This window comes from Ochlerotatus camptorhynchus, unplaced genomic scaffold, assembly GCF_037179485.1.
Source record: "Ochlerotatus camptorhynchus isolate MF236.1 unplaced genomic scaffold, CSIRO-AGI_Acam_v1.1 ptg000253l, whole genome shotgun sequence".
NCBI classification, from domain to species: domain Eukaryota; kingdom Metazoa; phylum Arthropoda; class Insecta; order Diptera; family Culicidae; genus Ochlerotatus; species Ochlerotatus camptorhynchus.
In genome coordinates this window covers 793,363-812,478 of record NW_027040743.1, presented here as the reverse complement: position 1 = coordinate 812,478, position 19,116 = coordinate 793,363, and the positions used below count along the sequence as shown (strand labels likewise).

The 19,116-nt window shown below is 39.7% G+C and overlaps 1 protein-coding gene across 3 annotated transcripts in view; it reads right to left on the bottom strand.

The window, feature by feature from the left end:
- Positions 1-716: 716 nt before the first annotated feature.
- The window catches only part of LOC135704967 (uncharacterized), a 307,390-nt gene continuing 288,990 nt past the window's right edge, over positions 717-19,116 (bottom strand). For all 3 annotated transcript variants that reach the window (XM_065226504.1, XM_065226506.1, XM_065226505.1), the window contains one exon: positions 717-1,094. In XM_065226504.1, the coding sequence (XP_065082576.1) occupies positions 1,008-1,094 (87 nt within the window). In that variant the 3' untranslated portion in view covers positions 717-1,007. The remainder of the gene's footprint in view (positions 1,095-19,116) is intronic.

The window sequence follows — 19,116 nt, the reverse complement described above, 5'->3', positions numbered from 1 at the left end:
TATTTTTTCCCTATCTTGGATGGATCGCGTAAAAAGCCACAGGGTTGTAGACTGGCCTTCTCCTTATTATTGAATAGCGATGTTGATTTTGTCCTGCAGGCGAGAAGTGCGGTCTACGACCCTGTTGTTCGTTCTGTCCTCACTCCCCTATCTCCATCGGCCCGTTTTAATATTTATCACTAAAAACTCATTATCAATTGAACATTTGATTAATAATTGCTTTTAACACTTGTGCTTCGCATTTAACAACTTTTTTTTTTATCTGTGTTACCCTGCCCTGTTCCTGTTTCCTGTTTCGTTCCAATAGTTTAGCATAATACAATTGCGGTTAAGCTTTAATTTTTTTCTGCTGCTGACCTCTATTAGTATAATTAAAAAGTAATTAAGCGTTAGATGTAGATGTATACTGAAATCGAGAGAAACGAACAATTAATAATAACATTGGTAAAACTGTTTTCTTCATCGATTGTTTGTTTTATCAGAAACAGAAGCTATTGAACCGATAAGCCAATAAGAATTAGTTACAAATCATGTTCTTTTTTCTTAACTAGTAAACATTTAGTAATTATAAAATTTGTATCAATCCTAAGCTGTTTAGTTTCGTGTATATTGCGTGTTTCGTTATAAAAGTATGAAAAATAATATGTTAAGTAAGTTCAAATTACATCGTATTACTGTTTGTGCTTGTGTGTCACAACTCATATGTTTGATTGGTAACTGAGTACAAGAACTGTAAGGTTAACTGGAGAACTCCTTCCGCCTAGTTGTTAGGTAAGTGTGTTGATTCTGTTGCCAAAAGTGTCTTGAAGTGTAGTTGTTTGGTGTTGGTGAAAGTATCATTTTTAAAATTCTATCTAACATTAGCAGGTCGACACGTTCTAGTTTATTCTATTATCATTAGGTTTTGTGTTGTGTGTTTTGCTGTAATTCCATAAGTGTTGTTCTAGTTGGTCTAGTAGCGTATGTGCGTGTGTTGATCGTGTAGTGGTTGGTGTGTGGCTGCAGTTTTACGAATGGTGTTGAGTGCCGGGTGGTGCCCGATAGCCAGGGTAGGTTGCGTTGATGGCATTTTTTGCGAAGAAATTGGAGTAATCCTGCAATGAGAAACGGAAACGAAAAAAGACAAACAAATAAAGGGTTAATGACAGACAACATTGATTGGTGTATTATTTCTTGTGTGTAGTTTATAGTGGTACACAGTCCGGCTATTCATGTAAAACATAATAACATAATCAATGCTTGACGAAGGGCACACCTTTTTCAAAACTTTTACAAGAAGACTTTTTGAAATAGTTTTGCAGTTCTTTATGACTTCTATGTAAAAATCCTCATACCAAAATTTTTGAAAATCTCATGAGCAAAAACCGTTTAGTACTGTTTTACAAAATAAATTAAACACCAATTTTACAGTTGTATGAATTTTCTAAGGTAAAAATCACTGGTTGCATCTTCCTATGGAAGGGACAAGTAACCCAACAAACAATTTTAGCTGCAGACTAGCTTATTCAGGCAAAAATAAGCTTTATAAGCCAATTGTTGGCTGTATAAACTAATCTGCAACTAACATTGTTAGTCGGGAAAGCCATTGTTCTCGACCCATGTGCTGCTGGGTTCTATATCTAGGGGCCTTGGTGGTGGAACAGATACAGACAAAAAATAAGGTAGAATTAGATAATATATCTGCATGGACTGAACTACCCACCGCGTTCATCGGGGATACTTATATTCCCATCAGAGGTTGATAAAGTCCGTGAACGGTTATTTTATACATACTTTAGCTATTTGTTTGTATTACTTCTGCGTGAAGTTAGTGATTTACATAGTTGAAGATGCTAATTTTATATAACAGACTAAAGTGGTAATTTTTATACGATAGATGAGGAGATGAAAGTATAGAGTTGATAGTTCTGTTAGAGTACGGCAGTGTGAAAATTGTTTTCTTTTTGCCAGTGGTGGCGGGAGGGATACCCCTCACCATCCCTCTCCAACGGGGGAGTTTGGTAAAGAGAGATGATCTAACCGATTTGTACCTTCCTAAAAAGTTGTCCTTGCTCACTTTCTATTCTCTAAATACAATTTTCACACTGCCGTACTCAAACGGAACTATCAACTCTATACTTTCATGTCCTCATCTATCGTATAAAATAACCACTTTAGTCTGTTATTTGGTGACTTCAATCTCCCGGGGATTTGGGTTTGGTGACTTCAATATCCCGGGGATTTCATGGAAAAAAACTCGCAACGGCTTCCTCTATCCTTACATGGATCACTCTGTCATCCATTCCTACGCTTCGCTCATTCTGGACAATTACAGCTCAGCCACTCTTTCTCAAATCAACCATGTTATTAACCAGAACAACCGCAGTTTGGATCTTTGTTTTGTAAGCGCCCAGGACATGGCTCCTTTCTTATGCGAGGCGCCCACTCCTCTGGTGAGACTGGATCGTCACCACCCGCCGCTACTGGTGACGTTAAGTACTAAGCTGATGCATGATTTTAATATTTCACCTGCCACCGTTTCCTACGATTTTTGCAACGCCGACCATGGTAGTATCGCCGAGTTACTCTCCAATTTAGATTGGGACGACTTATTGGATACCGTTGACATTGAGTCCGCCGCTCAAACTATTTCCAATGTCTTGGCATATATCATTGACAGACACGTTCCGAAAAAGATTCATCATCATACGACCCATCCAGCATGGCATACGAGCGAATTTCGTCGTCTGAAATCCAGAAAGAGAGTCGCTCTTAGGAAGTTCACCAAGCACTGCACACTATCCCTTCAACGTCACTATGTCAGGATCAATCACGCATACAAACGAGTTGCAAAACGGTGCTTTCTTCAGTATCGACGTGGATTGCAGAGAAAGCTTAAGTCACGTCCCAAGCAGTTTTGGAAGTTTGTCAACGAACAACGTCATGAAGCTGGTCTGCCGTCGTCTATGACACATAATGGTAACGTGGCCTCATCTACGCAAGATATCTGTCAGCTGTTCCTGAAAAATTTGCTAGTGTCTTCACGGACGAGAGACTGAGTGACGACCATGCCCGACTGGCTGCCAGTTACGTACCAGTCTCTGGCCAAACCATGAGCAGAATTGACATAAATCCCGAGATGTTTTTCAGGGCTTCCTCGAAACTCAAGTCGTCGTACAATCAGGGTCCTGACGGAATTCCATCGGCGTTCCTCAAAACGCACTTGGACAGTTTGTTGTCTCCACTGCTGCACGTTTTTCAACGGTCTGTGGACGTCGGAGTTTTCCCATCCTGTTGGAAGCTAGCGCACATGTTTCCAGTACATAAAAAAAGGCAACAAACAGGACGTTGGCAACTACCGTGGCATTACTTCGCTTAGCGCTGTTGCTAAATTGTTTGAACTCGTTGTTATGGAACCGTAGCTCGCTCACTGTAAGCCGTATATTAGTATCGACCAGCATGGTTTAATGGCTGGTCGCTCCACTGCCACTAACTTGCTGTGCCTCACTTCCTACATCTCTAACAGTATGTCGGATCGTGCTCAGACGGATGTCATTTATACTGACTTATCTGCTGCCTTCGATAAATTGAATCACCGCATATCAATCGCTAAACTGGACAGGCTTGGTATCCACAGCTGCCTTTTGCAATGGTTTCAGTCGTACCTCACCGATCGCTATCTTACTGTTGTCATTGGTGATCACCAGTCCCGTACGTTCGCTGCCACATCCGGCATACCCCAGGGTAGTCACCTGGGACCGCTGATTTTCCTGATTTATTTCAACGACGTGAATCTGGTAATTGAGGGACCACGATTATCTTACGCAGATGACCTTAAACTCTACCTCCGAATTCACTCAATTGAAGACTGTTGCTTCCTTCAACGTCAGCTGAATGCTTTTGCTGATTGGTGTATTCTGAATCGTATGGAGGTTAACCCGTCCAAATGCTCAGTTATCTCTTTTTCGCGCAAGAAAGAGACTATTATGTTCAAGTATGTTTTGTTAGGCACTGAAATTGAGCGCGTCAGCCAAAACTCTCTTTCAAGCAGCACATCTCGCACGCCGTCGACAAAGCTTCCAGAATTCTAGGGTTTTCTTCAGGATTGCCTTTCACGGATATCTACTGCCTTAAATCGTTGTACTGCTCCTTGTCTCGCTCCATATTAGAATACTGCTCGGTTGTCTGGACTCCTCACTACAACAACGGTGTCGAAAGAGTTGAGTCTGTTCAGCGACGGTTCCTGAGATATGCGCTACGTAAACTGCCGTGGACGGATCCGTTCCGATTGCCTAGCTACGAAAGTCGTTTGCAACTGATCCATCTGGAGCGCCTGTCGGTCCGAAGGGATACAGCAAGGGTATTGCTAATTGTGGATATTTTGCAAGGACGCACCGATTGCTCTGTCCTCCTTGAGCAAATTGACATCAATGTTCAACCCCGAGCCCTACGGAATAATTCAATGCTGCGCCTGCCCATGCAGCGAACTAATTATAGCATGTTCGGTGCAATCGGTGGTTTACAGAGACTCTTCAATAGGGTCTCCGCACTGTTTAATTTTGACCTAACTCGCCAGCTGCTTCGCCCGAGGTTTAGTTCGTTTTTTTCTAGATCAGTTTAGTTTGTTTAGTAATGTTCCTTTTTTTACGAGATGACTATCTATGTACTTATTGGTGTTTTGTTTTAGTACTTTTCATGTTTAGTTTAAGTTACATCATTGGGGCAAATAACGCCTGCTGATGTTCAGTCATAGAAATAAATAAATAAGCAAATAAGGTAGTATAATTAAATAGAAATTTTCAATCCTTTTCTATTTCTTCATACAGATATTCCACTAAGTCACCCACATGCATCAGCAAATAGATGCGAATTTTCATCGTAAAACTGATGTAATATGATGCAAGATAAAACAACACACACCATAGTTTCAAAATTTGATTTTTCTACTGTGAACATCACTCTTTAATTTAAATTGTGAAGAATAATTGAATTCTGATAAAACTGAACATGTACTTAAATAAGTTGATGCCGATTTGGAACACAAGACGGTGATATCAAATGCAGATACCTCTCAATTGCTAAATTGATTAGAAACGGGAACACTTGCAGATTATAGTCGCTATGTTTATAGTATGGTGGATAGAAATTCGATGTATCGAAAAGCGGAACCAATTCAACATATTGTAGACCAACAATTGAAAAGATAATATCAACTGTTATAAACAAAATTGTGATAGTTCTTTCTTCGCCAACCGAATGCAAATGAACAGCATCATTCCAATCCGATGATGCTGTTGTTTTGCGTAGGCGAGCCTTGAGTCACAAGAAAAGAATTTCCGAATATTTGTTTGCAAAAGCTGATGTGCTCTTTTGTAGGTCGTGATATGCTCGATTGGTTCCGCTGTTTGACAGCTCAATTGGTTCCCGGAATTCTTTCCACCAGACTATAAAAATAGCGACTATATTGCAGATGCCGGCAATCGTTGTCCAGCGAAATTTTAAAATCCACGATGGTAACATCCGGTTTCCTAAATATTCCCAATATAGTTATTTTGGAATGGGGAAACGAAGAAACATAAGTGTAAGCAGTTTATTATTGGTATAAAACAACGTTACACACTACTAAAAAGTCATGTAAATTTCGGTTCCCTGAGACCGACACATGTAAGCGAGCCTTTTGACATAAGAATCAGTTGAAAGAAACGTAAAAATCAATTCAATCAAACGTTCTCTTCGTCAACTAGCTGATGTTTCGGTTTAAAAAAACTTAATTTTACATGAAATGTTTGTTTACGTTCTATGATTTACGTCCAATATGGATTACGTCTCGTGTAAAAGTAGTTATTTCTAAGTGTGTATGTTTAAATAGGAATGGTTAAGGAATCACAGTACATCTTCGAAACATTAATTAATTAATTTAGCTTTATTTAGGAGGCTTTCAGCCTTAGGCTGGTTCGCCTCCGAGAAATATCTTCGAAACAGCGAGACTCAACGGATACAAGGAAACCGCAATCCAGGCAATCATAGATAAAAAAAGAGAATTCTACAAAGGATATTATTTACAACCCTCATCGCAGCACCTGAACCCTTGAAACGAGTTTTCGTTCCATTTGATCAAGATATTACTTGTAAGCTAAGACCACAGTTAAAACAATTCGGATTAGATTTAGTTTTCACAAGTAGACATAACCAGTTGAAATCATAGTTAGGATCCACTAAAGACCCAGTTAATGGTTTAGGTAAAGCAGGTATATAAAATTAGCTGTAATCATTGTAACAAAGTTAACGTAGGACAAACCAAGAGAACTTTACCACTTAGATTTAAAGAAAATATAGCGGAGGTTAATAAGGCCAAAAAGCAAGAGGAAAAAGGCCTAACATATGATTTCAAATCAAAGGTTGCAGAACAAATCTTCACAGAGTACCACCAACTATCGACGGAGGACATCACGATTTTACACACCGTATCTACACCATGGAAACTGGATGTTGCAGAGAGCCTCGAGATCAACAAACAACGGAATTCAACTTTACTCAACAGGGATCAAGGAAACGGACACACATGGCTTTTCAAGTTACTACCTAGGGCACATCAACGAGTAAGCAGATACAGATAACGGAGTACCTGCTCCTACAGTAAATTAAATTTAAGTTTACCTAGGTTTTAAGTGAAAATGTACCTGTGCTAGTACAGTGGTGGATTCATCTCTTTTGGCACGTATTGCACTTTGTTTGCTTTGTACCAAGTTACCGTGTCTTTCGAGTAGTGCATTGACATGAAATCAAACCAAAATAGTACTGGGCTATCATGTTGACGGATCATGGGCCGTGTTCAGTGTTCATCAGTCTTCGTCACAAATGGCTTTGACAACTTGTCACACTCACATATTGCTTGCCAAACCATGGTTTTCTTACCAAATTTTTCGGTAAAAATTGACTTATCGGCATCGTAAACTTTCTGACCATCACGGACCGTGGAGTATTGGCAACCAGTGGAAACTAACGATTTTAAATTGACTCACTACTTGACTAGCCTATTGGTCCCAAGCAAATCAATTAACGGGCCCCATTCTAGTATAAATTCCAGTACTACACTATGTTTATTTTGATTCCCTATGAAAGTTTGACAGATAAAGTGAGGGGTTCGTGGATTTTCCTATGTTTCGAGGGGTGCATCGATTAGCTTGGGACCGAAGCGAGTACCAGAGCTGAGCAGCCAAAAAGTTGAGCACGTTTCTTCGGGACCTTCTGGTCTTAGAGTTACCTCTATGGTATTGGTCTCCCGGAAGCGTATTGTAGTCATATTTGACGTATCGTCGATGATAACACACGCCAATTTTCCACACAGCAGGCTATCATATAGCTTCCGAGCTGTCAGTTTGACGGATACGGCTTGTTTCTGACTCTGTATCGGCTTCTTCTGCTTCTTGAACGTTTTCAGCCCGTTTCTTGCCTTGGATCATTGGACGTTAAGGCCCACGCACATTAGATCCGGATCGGACGCGTCAAATTTACGTCAACGCAACTCAAACGGATCTAATGTGGGTGGCCCTTTACTCTTCGATGCTCTCAGTTTTTTTTTGCCAAATCTCGAACAGAGGCACTTCTATTAATGACTTGACAGCTTGGTGATCTTCTGGACCACTTTTCGGTTCACCAGTCCCAGTTTACGGCCAGATTTAAATCTGTCCTCGAAGATAACTTCTGGATGATGGTTTGGAGTACTCCAATACTTACTTTCTCCATTTTCGGCAACTACCTTACTGATAGGTTGGGATTAGTGTACCATTTGTGCACGATCTGTTTGCACTTTTCCGGGAAAATGCCTTGCATTTTGATGATCTTGTAAAAAAAAAAGCACTTTGCGCACACAAAATTCTTCAGTAACAAGTAAAAAACAGCACACATTGATGAACAGCTGATAAACTTCATCGGGGTAGATATGGCAGAGAGATGAAATTGTGCTTATACTTTCTGGGATGACTTTTTGGATTCTCAGACGGTGATTTACGGTTTCCGTAAAATCAAATATCCAAAACTAAAATAAGGCTATTTTGAACTGCGGACAACGCGAAAAGACCGGATATCGGTATTCGACGTTATTTCGATGTCTTACGCCATTTTCAATCCAAGAAGCCGCCAGTCGATTTCCAGGACATTCCTGGGAAATTTCCTAAAATCTCATTTCCCGAATCTGAATAGATTTCGCGGAAACAGCAATTTTATATTTCTACTAATAAAAAAACAGACCTGACCTAAACATTTTGAATTTTGCTCAATATTTTCATGTGGAAGTCAACACATATTCCAAAAGAAGTCGGTAGAAATTCACGAAGGACATAAACAGAAACTTCCTGATTAAGTCGGAAGGAGCTAGTGGGTGAAAACTGAATCAATTTCCTGGGAAAGTAAGAAGTTACTCCGAGGGAAAAGAAATTTAAAATTTGAAAATCATTTCGAGAATGTTTGAAAAGCTACCGGCGGAAGTCATATGACAATTCCAAGGGTGCCGATGGATTAATTTCAAAATAAATTTCTGGAGGTGATAACCTTACACTGGAAATTTAAAAAGGGAAAACGAGAAAGTCCGAACATATTTCCAAATAAAGCCAGTAGGACTGCTAGGGGAAGTCATAAGAAGCTTTCAGTCGAAGCCGGATAAAACTTTCGGGAGAGTTGCCTCTAATTGTTCAATTTTGAACAATATATGCTTTGAAACATGATGTATCCTCTGGCATGGGCGCTCGAGGACTTCATTTACTCTCCAGACGATAATAGGTAAATGTACTACTGATGCCATCATTTACCCTACTTCTGGTGCAAGTTGAATTAAACTTTCAAGAGAAGGAATAATCTTCCGGGACTGCTAGGAGATGTCAGAGGAAACTTCCTCGGGAAGTTGGCAGCATTAATTTTCAGGCGAGCTTTCAGTGGAAGACGATAAATTCTTCTAAGAGAATTGAGAATAATCGTCCGAGGGAAGTCAGTACTAAAACTAAGTGATTGAATAGGTTTAACCGCTCCGTGTATCGGGATTCAAGTATTTCCTGTTTGTCGGGTATTCTCGAGAAGAGACATCAGTTGTTAGCCACTTCCTGGGAATCCAAGATGACGATTTTCGGTTTCTGAAATGCTAAGATACACCAGGAGTCAATCGATTTTATTTTGCAAGCCAATGGAAAACTGTCAGTTGAATCCTGCAAAAAACTTTGAGCGAGAAGTGTATGTTTTATTGGAATTGTGACCGAGTTTAGTCATCAAAACTGAGTTGCTTGTTAAGCTTATTTCACTGAGCATTTGGCTTCTGCCGTTGAGCTTACAATCAATAATGTGTTATTAAAAAGTGCGGTTCAATAAGTTGACGATACTTGACCATAGTTAGGAAGAGTATCTACATGTATGGTTTTCTGAATGTTTGGCTCATGTTTTACAAGTCACATTGGCTCCCAATTTGACAAGCATGTTGGGTGAGTCCGCATTACACAGAGATACACTAAACTATGAGTATTTTTGGATCGGGAAAGGCATGTAGGGCCCGGAAGTGAATATCTGAACAGCATTTTGGAACACAAACTGGCGACTTACGGCTTCCGAAAAATTCAGATGCTCTTTAATAAGGGTATTTTCAGAATAAGGACGAAGTAAATGGCAGGAAATGGATAGCTATTGAATACAAGATGGTGACATCCGATTTCCGGAAAATTCTGATACTCTGTAATATTGGTATATTTGGAACGGGAATGACATATCGAAGTCCCAATTGGATGTCCAACTGCTTTTTATAATCCAAGATGATTACTCTCTACGTGATTACCTCTCACCCCAGCAGGCCTGGGTTCAATCCCAGTTGGCGCCGCCGGGATGTTCTGAGGCTTAATATTCTCTGATCTCTCAAATGGCTTTCGAGTATATTTCTAGTAACTGTTCTTATTAAGCTATGTCTCCTGAACCCGAAGCAGATGCTAAAATCCTTGTGTATTTTCAGCAGAAATTACAAAATATATTTCTTAAAATGTAGAGTTGCTCCTAAATATAGGCAATTTATTAGAAAATCACTGTAAATTTAGCAGACAACCATGAATGTTTCAATATTGAAAACATCCAAACAGGTCTGTGGAGTCGGAGTCGGTAGCATTTTCTAGCATAAGAAGTCGGAGTTGGAGTCTAAGAAATAGTACCGACTGCGACTTAGAGTCCGACTGTTATAAAAAAATTATATTAAACTAGATCCTAACTTGGTCTGTGTCAAATTTTTTGGCTCATGATTCGTTTGCAATTCGGTTGGCATGGCTATCACGAAAACTAACATGAACCGACTAAGACTGATGATTATGATTTAACCAATCTTCTCACACTACGGTTCAATACGATTAACTTTCGACCTTTGTTTTTTGAAGATTTGCAGGTTTCACGTTGGCATTATGTATCATAATAAAAAATTTCCTAAATAAGAAATTTGAATCCTAATCCATCCAAATTTGGAATTTCTAAAACTTTTTAATTGCTGCATCATTTAAGGCGTGAAACGATTTTTTTCAGTCAAGGGGCAGTTCGCAAAATTCAAACTTTACTACAAAACAATTGAAAATTTAATCAATTAGTAAACATTATTCAAAAGCACTTTAGATATCCGTGCAATAAACAAAAATTGCGTAAACCTTGTTGTTTTTGATAACAGTTGAGCTAATTTCATTTCAACTTCGAATCGGTTCTCAATAATATAAGGTGATCAGTTGGGACCTATTATGTTTACATTTTGTGTTTATTTGAAAATTATGATGATTTTCTTCTAAAGTTATGTCTTTTTTTGTAAGAAATGGACAACAATTCCCAAAAATTTCTTCAAACTTGTGCCAGATTACCATTCAAGTATAATGAAAGTTGTGATTTATTTCGAATTCGTCAAACATTGTGATCAATTTAATTCAAATCTCTTTTGCAATTGTGACCAAGTTTTCAATATAGTTTGGCATTACAATGCAGACTGTGATCAAATTGGTATTTTATTGATCAATCTCATGAAAAATTATGATCAATTTCTTTTTAAAAAGACATGATACATTTATTTCAAAATTTTAACCGGTGCTTACTAAAGCTTTGTTCGTTTTCGTTAAAATAGGTAAGACATTGTGAAAATTTATGCCATTGGAAAATGTGATTTGGAAGTTGTGGTGAATTTTGAATTAAAAAGTGTCTATTTCCATGCATAATTTTGTAACCAAATAAGTTAGAAGAGACGACAGATTGTGTTAAAGATTGAGATCAAATTACTTAAAAGTTATTCAAGATCGATTGGGGTTGTATTCAATGTCTCTTTATATCACAATTTTTATTAAAATGTATGGCTTTTATCGTTAGGAAATAATACCATTTGTTTAAAGGTTGTGAACACTTATATCAGTTTAAAGGCCGTCGATGTATTAATTCAAACCCAGTTTTTGACGTAGGACTACGCCTTTAATTTCTATACTGGGGGTCACATTAAAAAAAAAAAAATCAAAATCAGATATGTAACGAAAAATCCCAAACACGGACGTAACGATAGAGCGCAAATCGAACACACGACACATTGCGCATGCTCACACTCCGCATTATCAGGCAACAAAGGCAGTTACCCTAAATGGTAACTCGTCGTCCTGAACAGATGCGATACTAAATAGGGGTATACCACAATAGATCAGCTTAATGGTCGCAGTGGCTCAAATCCCAAAAAAAAAAAAAAAAACTACAAGGGACAGCCCTATGGGGTTGTACGCAATGGTGACGTAAGACTACGTGGTCTTATATAATAAACCTTATTTGTTAACTGCAGCAGGAGCCTGTGTTTTGTGTAGGAATAGGAATAGACAGAGTTCTCTCTGTTTACACTCTTTAGTATGACGCACTTGACAAGGATGGCCCACAGCGACTCACGAAGAGCTACTGATTCCGATGAGAACCACCACTTACCACGCGGTGATTGAATAAACACCGTTTAGTGAGACCGGATGGAATTCAACTTTGAAATCTGTGTTCGGGAAATCGCTTTTCGCAGGCAATCAGTGATAATTTTAATTTCAAAGCAACAGTTGCACATTCGTGCAATTTTCAATAGTGACAATAACAAAATGATGAAGTCTTAAATTTAACAGATGTGTAGAAATATATCTGATCGATTGTTGAAAAAATTATTTAAATTAGTCCCAGGGCAGCTGAGTTATTAACGTTCAAAATCTTTCATTTTTTGTTACATGTTCCATTTTCGGTTTTCACAAAGTGTACCCCCATAAAGAAATCATAGACGTAGTCCTACGTCAAAAAAAAAATCCTCACATGAGCGAGCTCACCGCTCACAATTTCACCAGTGAATGGAAGGGAGGAGAAAAGCAGCGGTAATAAAAACGCTTGCCAAATCTTTTTCTTCGTCATTTACTTTCGAGCAACGGACGGATAAGCGTTGGTCACAACGTATGAGTGGAATCACACGTATCGCACCAATACGAAGACGACGACGATGAATGCACCCCCAACGACCGGAGGTAGGCAGCATGACTGGGCCACCGTCATCCGGTCGGCATCGATTTGCACTGGTGTGAAAGAGTCAAGTAGCGCTAGTTGTTTTTTTTTCACAACAATGCAATTCAATGCTGGTTGGAGCACGTCTTGGTCTGGTATGAATGCTGCCATATACTTGCAACTAGGAACGCTCTGACGAAAACTACTTCAAAAGGGAGGGGCTGTAATTCAGTGAGCGTGATCAGTTACAATTCCATTAGCTGTGGGGACAGTCGTCACAACTAATTTGATAGACCCAGAAAGAGGACGCTAACATCGGAATGAGAAGCATTACCAACGGCAACGACATCCTTCGAACGTTACGCAGCTGAGTTGGACTACAATTATCACCTGCGTAATGCTGCTGCCAGGAACTGAGCACGCTGTCTCTGGAGATACCCAAGTACAGCAGTTTGTTCGCTTCGATCCAAAATGGCAGTTTCATTTGCTAAGGAGATGGTTACCACAAATTTGGTAGGACCCTAAAGGACGCGGACATAGGAGGTTCTCCGAGACGCTCCACCATATTTCAGATGTTCCACTGCAGTCGTTCCGTTAGGCTGACTACAACATCGATCACCTGCAAACATTTCAACCGCTGTGAAATGGTACAAGCATGCCATCCCGAAAGTACCAGCATGTAAATCTCTTGGATCCCAAATGACCTTTTTCAGGGTCACTATATTTCTACGCTATAGATTTTTTTAAAGATTTCTAGATGGTGGGTAAAACAGGTTCACAAAATTGAAATATTTTTGTACAATGGAGAGAAATAACAGCAACAAATCATCAATCAGTGCCAATAGCAGTGTTCGGCAAATTACTATCAGCTTTGAGTCATTGAGTCTCCGTGAGATAATAAACTTGCGTAAATCATCCAGATCTAAACCTTCTTGCAGACGTCAATTGGTAGCACGTTTATGCAATTCGTGTTAGTTCTCCATCCACTGAAGCAAATACAACAGCAATATTAATTAAAATCAATTAAAAGGCAACATCGATTAGTACCTATTCGTTCCGTACCCTCCAACTCCAACAACCCTTTCGATGGACACCAGAAAAAAAAAACACCAAACGGTCCTTTTCAGAGCAACCATTTGAAAATCAAAAGGCCCTTTTCCGGACCAACAACCATTAAACAAATGACCATTTTCAGGGTCATCAATCCAAATACAGAAGGATTTAAGATAATAGATTTTCGAATAATTAAAAGAACTAAAAGGAAACACGTTTGTTCCGACCACTCACGGCCTTTGCGCTCATATTCCAGATCTTAGATGTGAAGTATTCATCACCTATTTCTCTTACCATCGGCCTATACCTACTGATATAGGTAAGAAGTAATATCATCATTCAGAATTTAATGTCACAAACAAACTTTTAAAATTACAGGTATCAATAATCACACGGTAGCCGTCCTAAACGATCAAACAAACAACGGCCTTTCTCATGGCCACCGTTCGAAGAACAACCGGCCCTTTTCAGGGCCACCAATTCAAAAACGGAAAGAGTTTAGATGATAGATTATCGATCAATTATAAGAACTAAAGGCTCAACATATTTGCTCCGTCCTACGTCAAGTTTCCGTTCGAGTCCTTAGGCACAGACTATTATACTTTAATTTAAATGGCAAGAAGATTAATATGACGACTGATTTTTACAATCTCATATGATGCATCGAAAAATGCTGTTTTTAAATATTTGTAAAATGCATTATAGTAAATTGCACCTCTTGGATCTCTTTGAATTTGTTTGCATTAAATGAAAAAAAAATTAAATAAGGTTTTAAGAATTAGCCTTGAACACATACGTACGATAAATTACTGGATTTATTTGAAATTTAATTGTATCAATTTATTTTCATACAGCAAGTATGTGTGGACATTTCATCTTTCAAACAATCAATAAATATCCCAATTATTTCCCAAGAATTTGTTTAGCATAAATGTGACTGAAATTTTAATTTTTTTTTTATAAACGGTCCTTTTCAGAGCAATCATTTGAAAATCAAAAGGTCCTTTTCCGGACCAACAATCATCAAACAAACGACCCTTTTCAGGGCCATCAATCCAAATACAGAAGGAGTTAAGATAATAGATTTTCGAATAATTAAAAGAACTAAAAGCAAATACGTTTGTTCCGACCACTCACGGCCTTTGCGCTCATATTCCAGATCTGCGTTTGACCGTTTTTTTTAAATAATTCAGATTCATTGACACTTAGTTTAATGGAAAATGTCATTTTCAAGCTATTGACAACAATCGTTGCAACCCTAAGACCGTTTGTTTGAATGCTATTGAATTGTAATTTGTATTCAGTTTTTTATTATTTTATACACAATACGAATACCAGTACCGGCATCTTATATGCATTCTTTATGCAAATTGCAGATGAGATCTGGAATACTAAACGACGTTTCTGGTTTAAAAAAGGCATAGACCAAAAGCTGATCGCGAGATGAAATTCATTAAATCCAACCATCTAGGTGTATGTGACATGGCTTGAAGCGGAATTGTATTGATGCTTACTCAAAGGCTTCATCTATGTCATGCACCAGCTACACATCAGGTGTTTCACGATCCTATCCAAACCCAAAACAGGACAGGGTCGATTTTTAGCTATCTCTCACCGTCCTGGAAGGGGAGGCCTTTCCGGTCCCCTGAGGCGAGTGTATAGTAGAGAAGACCACGTCCGGTAAAACTTTTTCAACATTTAACAGGGTGGGGGAAACTTTTTCGAAATGAAATTTAACCGACCGCACGTTGTTGTCCGTGCGCTGACTGTGGTCGAAAAAATAAAATGATGTCCATCCCCAGGGATGATTCGATTTTGTGGCACTCGTCGTCCAGTGAATTTTAGTATTTGTGACGAAACCGAAACACCACTACTGCCACAAGCCGCATACACAGAGTAGTGTCACGAAATATTGGGTTCACGTGCAACGTGGGAGGGTCAGTTTACGCATTCGGATGACTGTGGCCGTGATCGGTTCATCGGAGAACCGGGCCACCGGAGCAACGCTCCAAGGCTAGACAATATTGAATTAAATAAAGCTGAAAACGTGACGTTCGTGTGCATTGGAGGAGATACCGGAGGAGAGTTTGGTCTTTTCCGTTTGTTGCTTGTTGGTTAGCATTGTTGAACCGGCACGTACTGAATGGCTCTGTGTCTGCTGAATGCAACCGGATAGCAATGGCGTTTGGATGCCGGGAATGGCGGAGTATTTTTTTTTGTGGGGTGTTCTCTCTAGTCCTCGCAGAGCGGCGATTTCCGCGAGTTTTGTTCCAACGACGGTCCTCTGCTGACAAATAGATGAGATAGTTGTTCGATCGCAGAGTGGAAGGCTAGGGTGGTTCTCGGAATTGGTTCATCCAATTACGTGACTCTAGGAAACTGGTTCCACTCAGCCACTCTGACTGATCACAAGCCGCAAGGCAAAGTAAAACGACATTTTTTTTACCCTGGAAATAGCTTAACCCATTCAGTAGATGAATAGAACAGAGAGACAGAAAAAAAAATGTCATTTGAAATACAACAGCCACCGTCAGGCAGAAGATACAACTAGGCGCTAGCCGATGAATGCATTTAGTCTTCAATTCAATGTTCTGCACTGTGCAACAAGGACGGACCCTTCGCTGAGGATGATGATGGAGCACGTGAAATGGTCATACAAATAGGGGTGGAAAATGCACAGACTAATCCCCTGTAGGGGGCCTTCGTCATCAAAATAATCATATTATTTAGGCTTTCATCTTGGTTATTGCGGATGCGTGAGATGCACCTGGGATCATGGCAACCGGATGATGGTGAATGTTAGTTTTTATGCATTTCCTCCTGAAATAATTTGCGCATGGAATTCAACGCACTGCAAAGGAGAGAATAAAAAAAAACTAATCCATATAAATCTAGCCCTGGAAATGATCCCACGTGTACAACACGCAAAAACACACGTCCGAATCGGATTGTCGCATTTTCAACTTGTGCTTCGTTCCACCACATCCTGTGAGGATAAACCATATCACGTGAACCAGGATCCTCCGTGCTCTGAAGGATTATAAAGTCTTATCACTGACTGGCTGGTCGTCCTCTAGTCCGTTTCCTGCATTCACAGTCAAGCGAATATTATTCATCACGGCTGGTGTGGAATGAGATTTCAGTTTGAACATTGGTTCTTTTTTATGCTCATACGCTGAGCAAAAAAAAAAAAATAAGCCGGAGTACCGTGTTCCAAATTCAATTTCCATCGGGTGAATGTGAATATGGGGAATTCTTCCCGGCTGTCAACAGCAACTATGTGCATTAGCATACACGAGAGGAATTTGTTAATAAGATATTGAGAAAGGGGATACATGCGGATTCGGTTGTGATGGATAAATCATATCATTCGGGTTGTCGTCGTTGGTTGTTCCGAAACTCACTTGGAACAGGGTAACTCGTTAGGCTAATGAGATCAACTACCAGTGGGAATGATAGATCTTTGATTTAGGAACTGTCCGTACCTATCTCTGATTATTCGAAGGAAGCTGAGCAGTTTGCAGTTTGTACACAAGGGTGGGTTAAGTTTTGATGGTGGATCACAACCCCCTGTTCCCCACTGCTCTTCCGATGTGTATTGAGTAGGTTGGTCCAAAATTGCATAAAACCTAGGGGCTCACCCACCATATGATAGCTAGGAATTAATAGCAGATAATGTTTCTCTTGGTCAGTCTTTGGACTGAATTCATTATAATCTCGTGCTATTTACTCCTAGGACTCGTTCCCTGGATCTTTAACAACACACAAGATATCACATCTTGTTTTCGGAATAAGATAATCAATCCTGCCGTTCCAGTTCCTGGGATCTTCCTAATACAGGAAACGACAATCAAGCCGCAACATTTGGAAGAACTGCAACGAATTCTCGATGACGTCATCTCTTGTGTCGTACCATCTACCGTTGCAAATAATTGCCAACATTCTCATATCAGAACTCTGCTGAACTGGCTCCAGAACTCTGCACGGACAGTATCGTTTCGTAGCTCTTCTTCGATGTGGTTCATGCTTATATTTAAGTAATAACTCAACCGCATCTTGTACATCTTCACCACTGAAAATGGTTCTGATGACAGCCTCATGACAGCATTCCGTTTGAGCTGATGCAGAAGACCAGCTTGATTCAAAATCGCCACAACCTCGGTGGCCACAATTTGAATGCTTTGGTCGGTTGAAAGTTGTTAGTTTTCATGCTGGAATCGAAAGTGGCTGATGATGTCCAACTCCGACGGCAAACGGTTTCTGGGCAGATGCTTCCTAGTAATATCGGTCATGTGATCCGACTTCTTTTGTATCTCTTTATTAGTTTTTGTTTGTCTTGTCCCCTGTCTCGATGAGTCTCATCGTCGCCCACTGGTCACCATAGCCGGTCGAACTCCAGACGAATTTAGAACCACACTACCGTTCATACAACGAAACCCTGCCCCCAAGCTCCTCCCCTTTTCCTATTCTTCGACAATGTACCCCTCTAACCTCGAGTAAGCTGCGAGTATACGGCCCAACTCCTACTAGACATAGAATTAAGTGTATTTAGCTACAAACAAAGATCAATGAATTATCGGCTCCGTAAAGCTAACGCGATTGAGCCTTACAAATAAACGAACTAATTAAAAAACAGATCCGACTTGAGCTTGGTTTTTAGCGACATGATTTATCTTTTGGAGTTCTGCTAGCTACGACAATCAAAGGAAATTAATAAAATACGTCATTCCTTTCCGCTTATTTATCCTTCGATTGATTTCATGAAACTTCAAAACAAATGTTACCAGGTGATAACACAAAAACATCAACATTTACAATTCGTATTCGACGATTTCGTTGCTGTTGCTGTTGAATATACAGTAGATAATAAAAAAATTCTCATTTCATTCCACAGCAAATCCCGAATAACTTTATAAAGGATTAAAGAAACGGATATGCTGTCTGTGGCAAAGTTTTTCCCCATAACTTTTTCCCTCATTATGTTGTTGGGGTTGTATGATTTAAAAACATTTGTTCGATGTTAGCTATGAAAAATGGGTTTTTTTCAAAAATCTTTTCGGGGTGACCTCTAACCAACATTTCTCAAAGTTGCCGTCATACTAAAGTTTATTTGTTACACCCTTAGCTATAATCTGGAGGGTGAGCCCTCAGATCTCTTAACAAAATGCAATTTTGGGCCGACTTAGTATTGAGGTCCCCGATGGATCGCAGTAGGCCGCGCTTGAAAGCGGACGTGTTTTTCTTTTGCTGCGTATTTTTCGCGGGGTGTTCTCTCTAGTCCTCGCAGAGCGGCGATTTCCGCGAGTTTTGTTCCAACGACGGTCCTCTGCTGACAAATAGATGAGATAGTTGTTCGCTCGCAGAGTGGAAGGCTAGGGTGGTTCTCGGAATTGGTTCATCCAATTACGTGACTCTAGGAAACTGGTTTCACTCAATTGACTGATCACAAGCCGGTATTGAGGTCCCCAATGGATCGCAGTAGGCCGCGCTAGAAAGCTGACGTGTTTTTCTTTCGTTGCGTATTTTTCGCCAGCGAATTATACATTTGTTAATTTGTGTGCTAAAATTTAGATTCAAGTGTTCATGAAG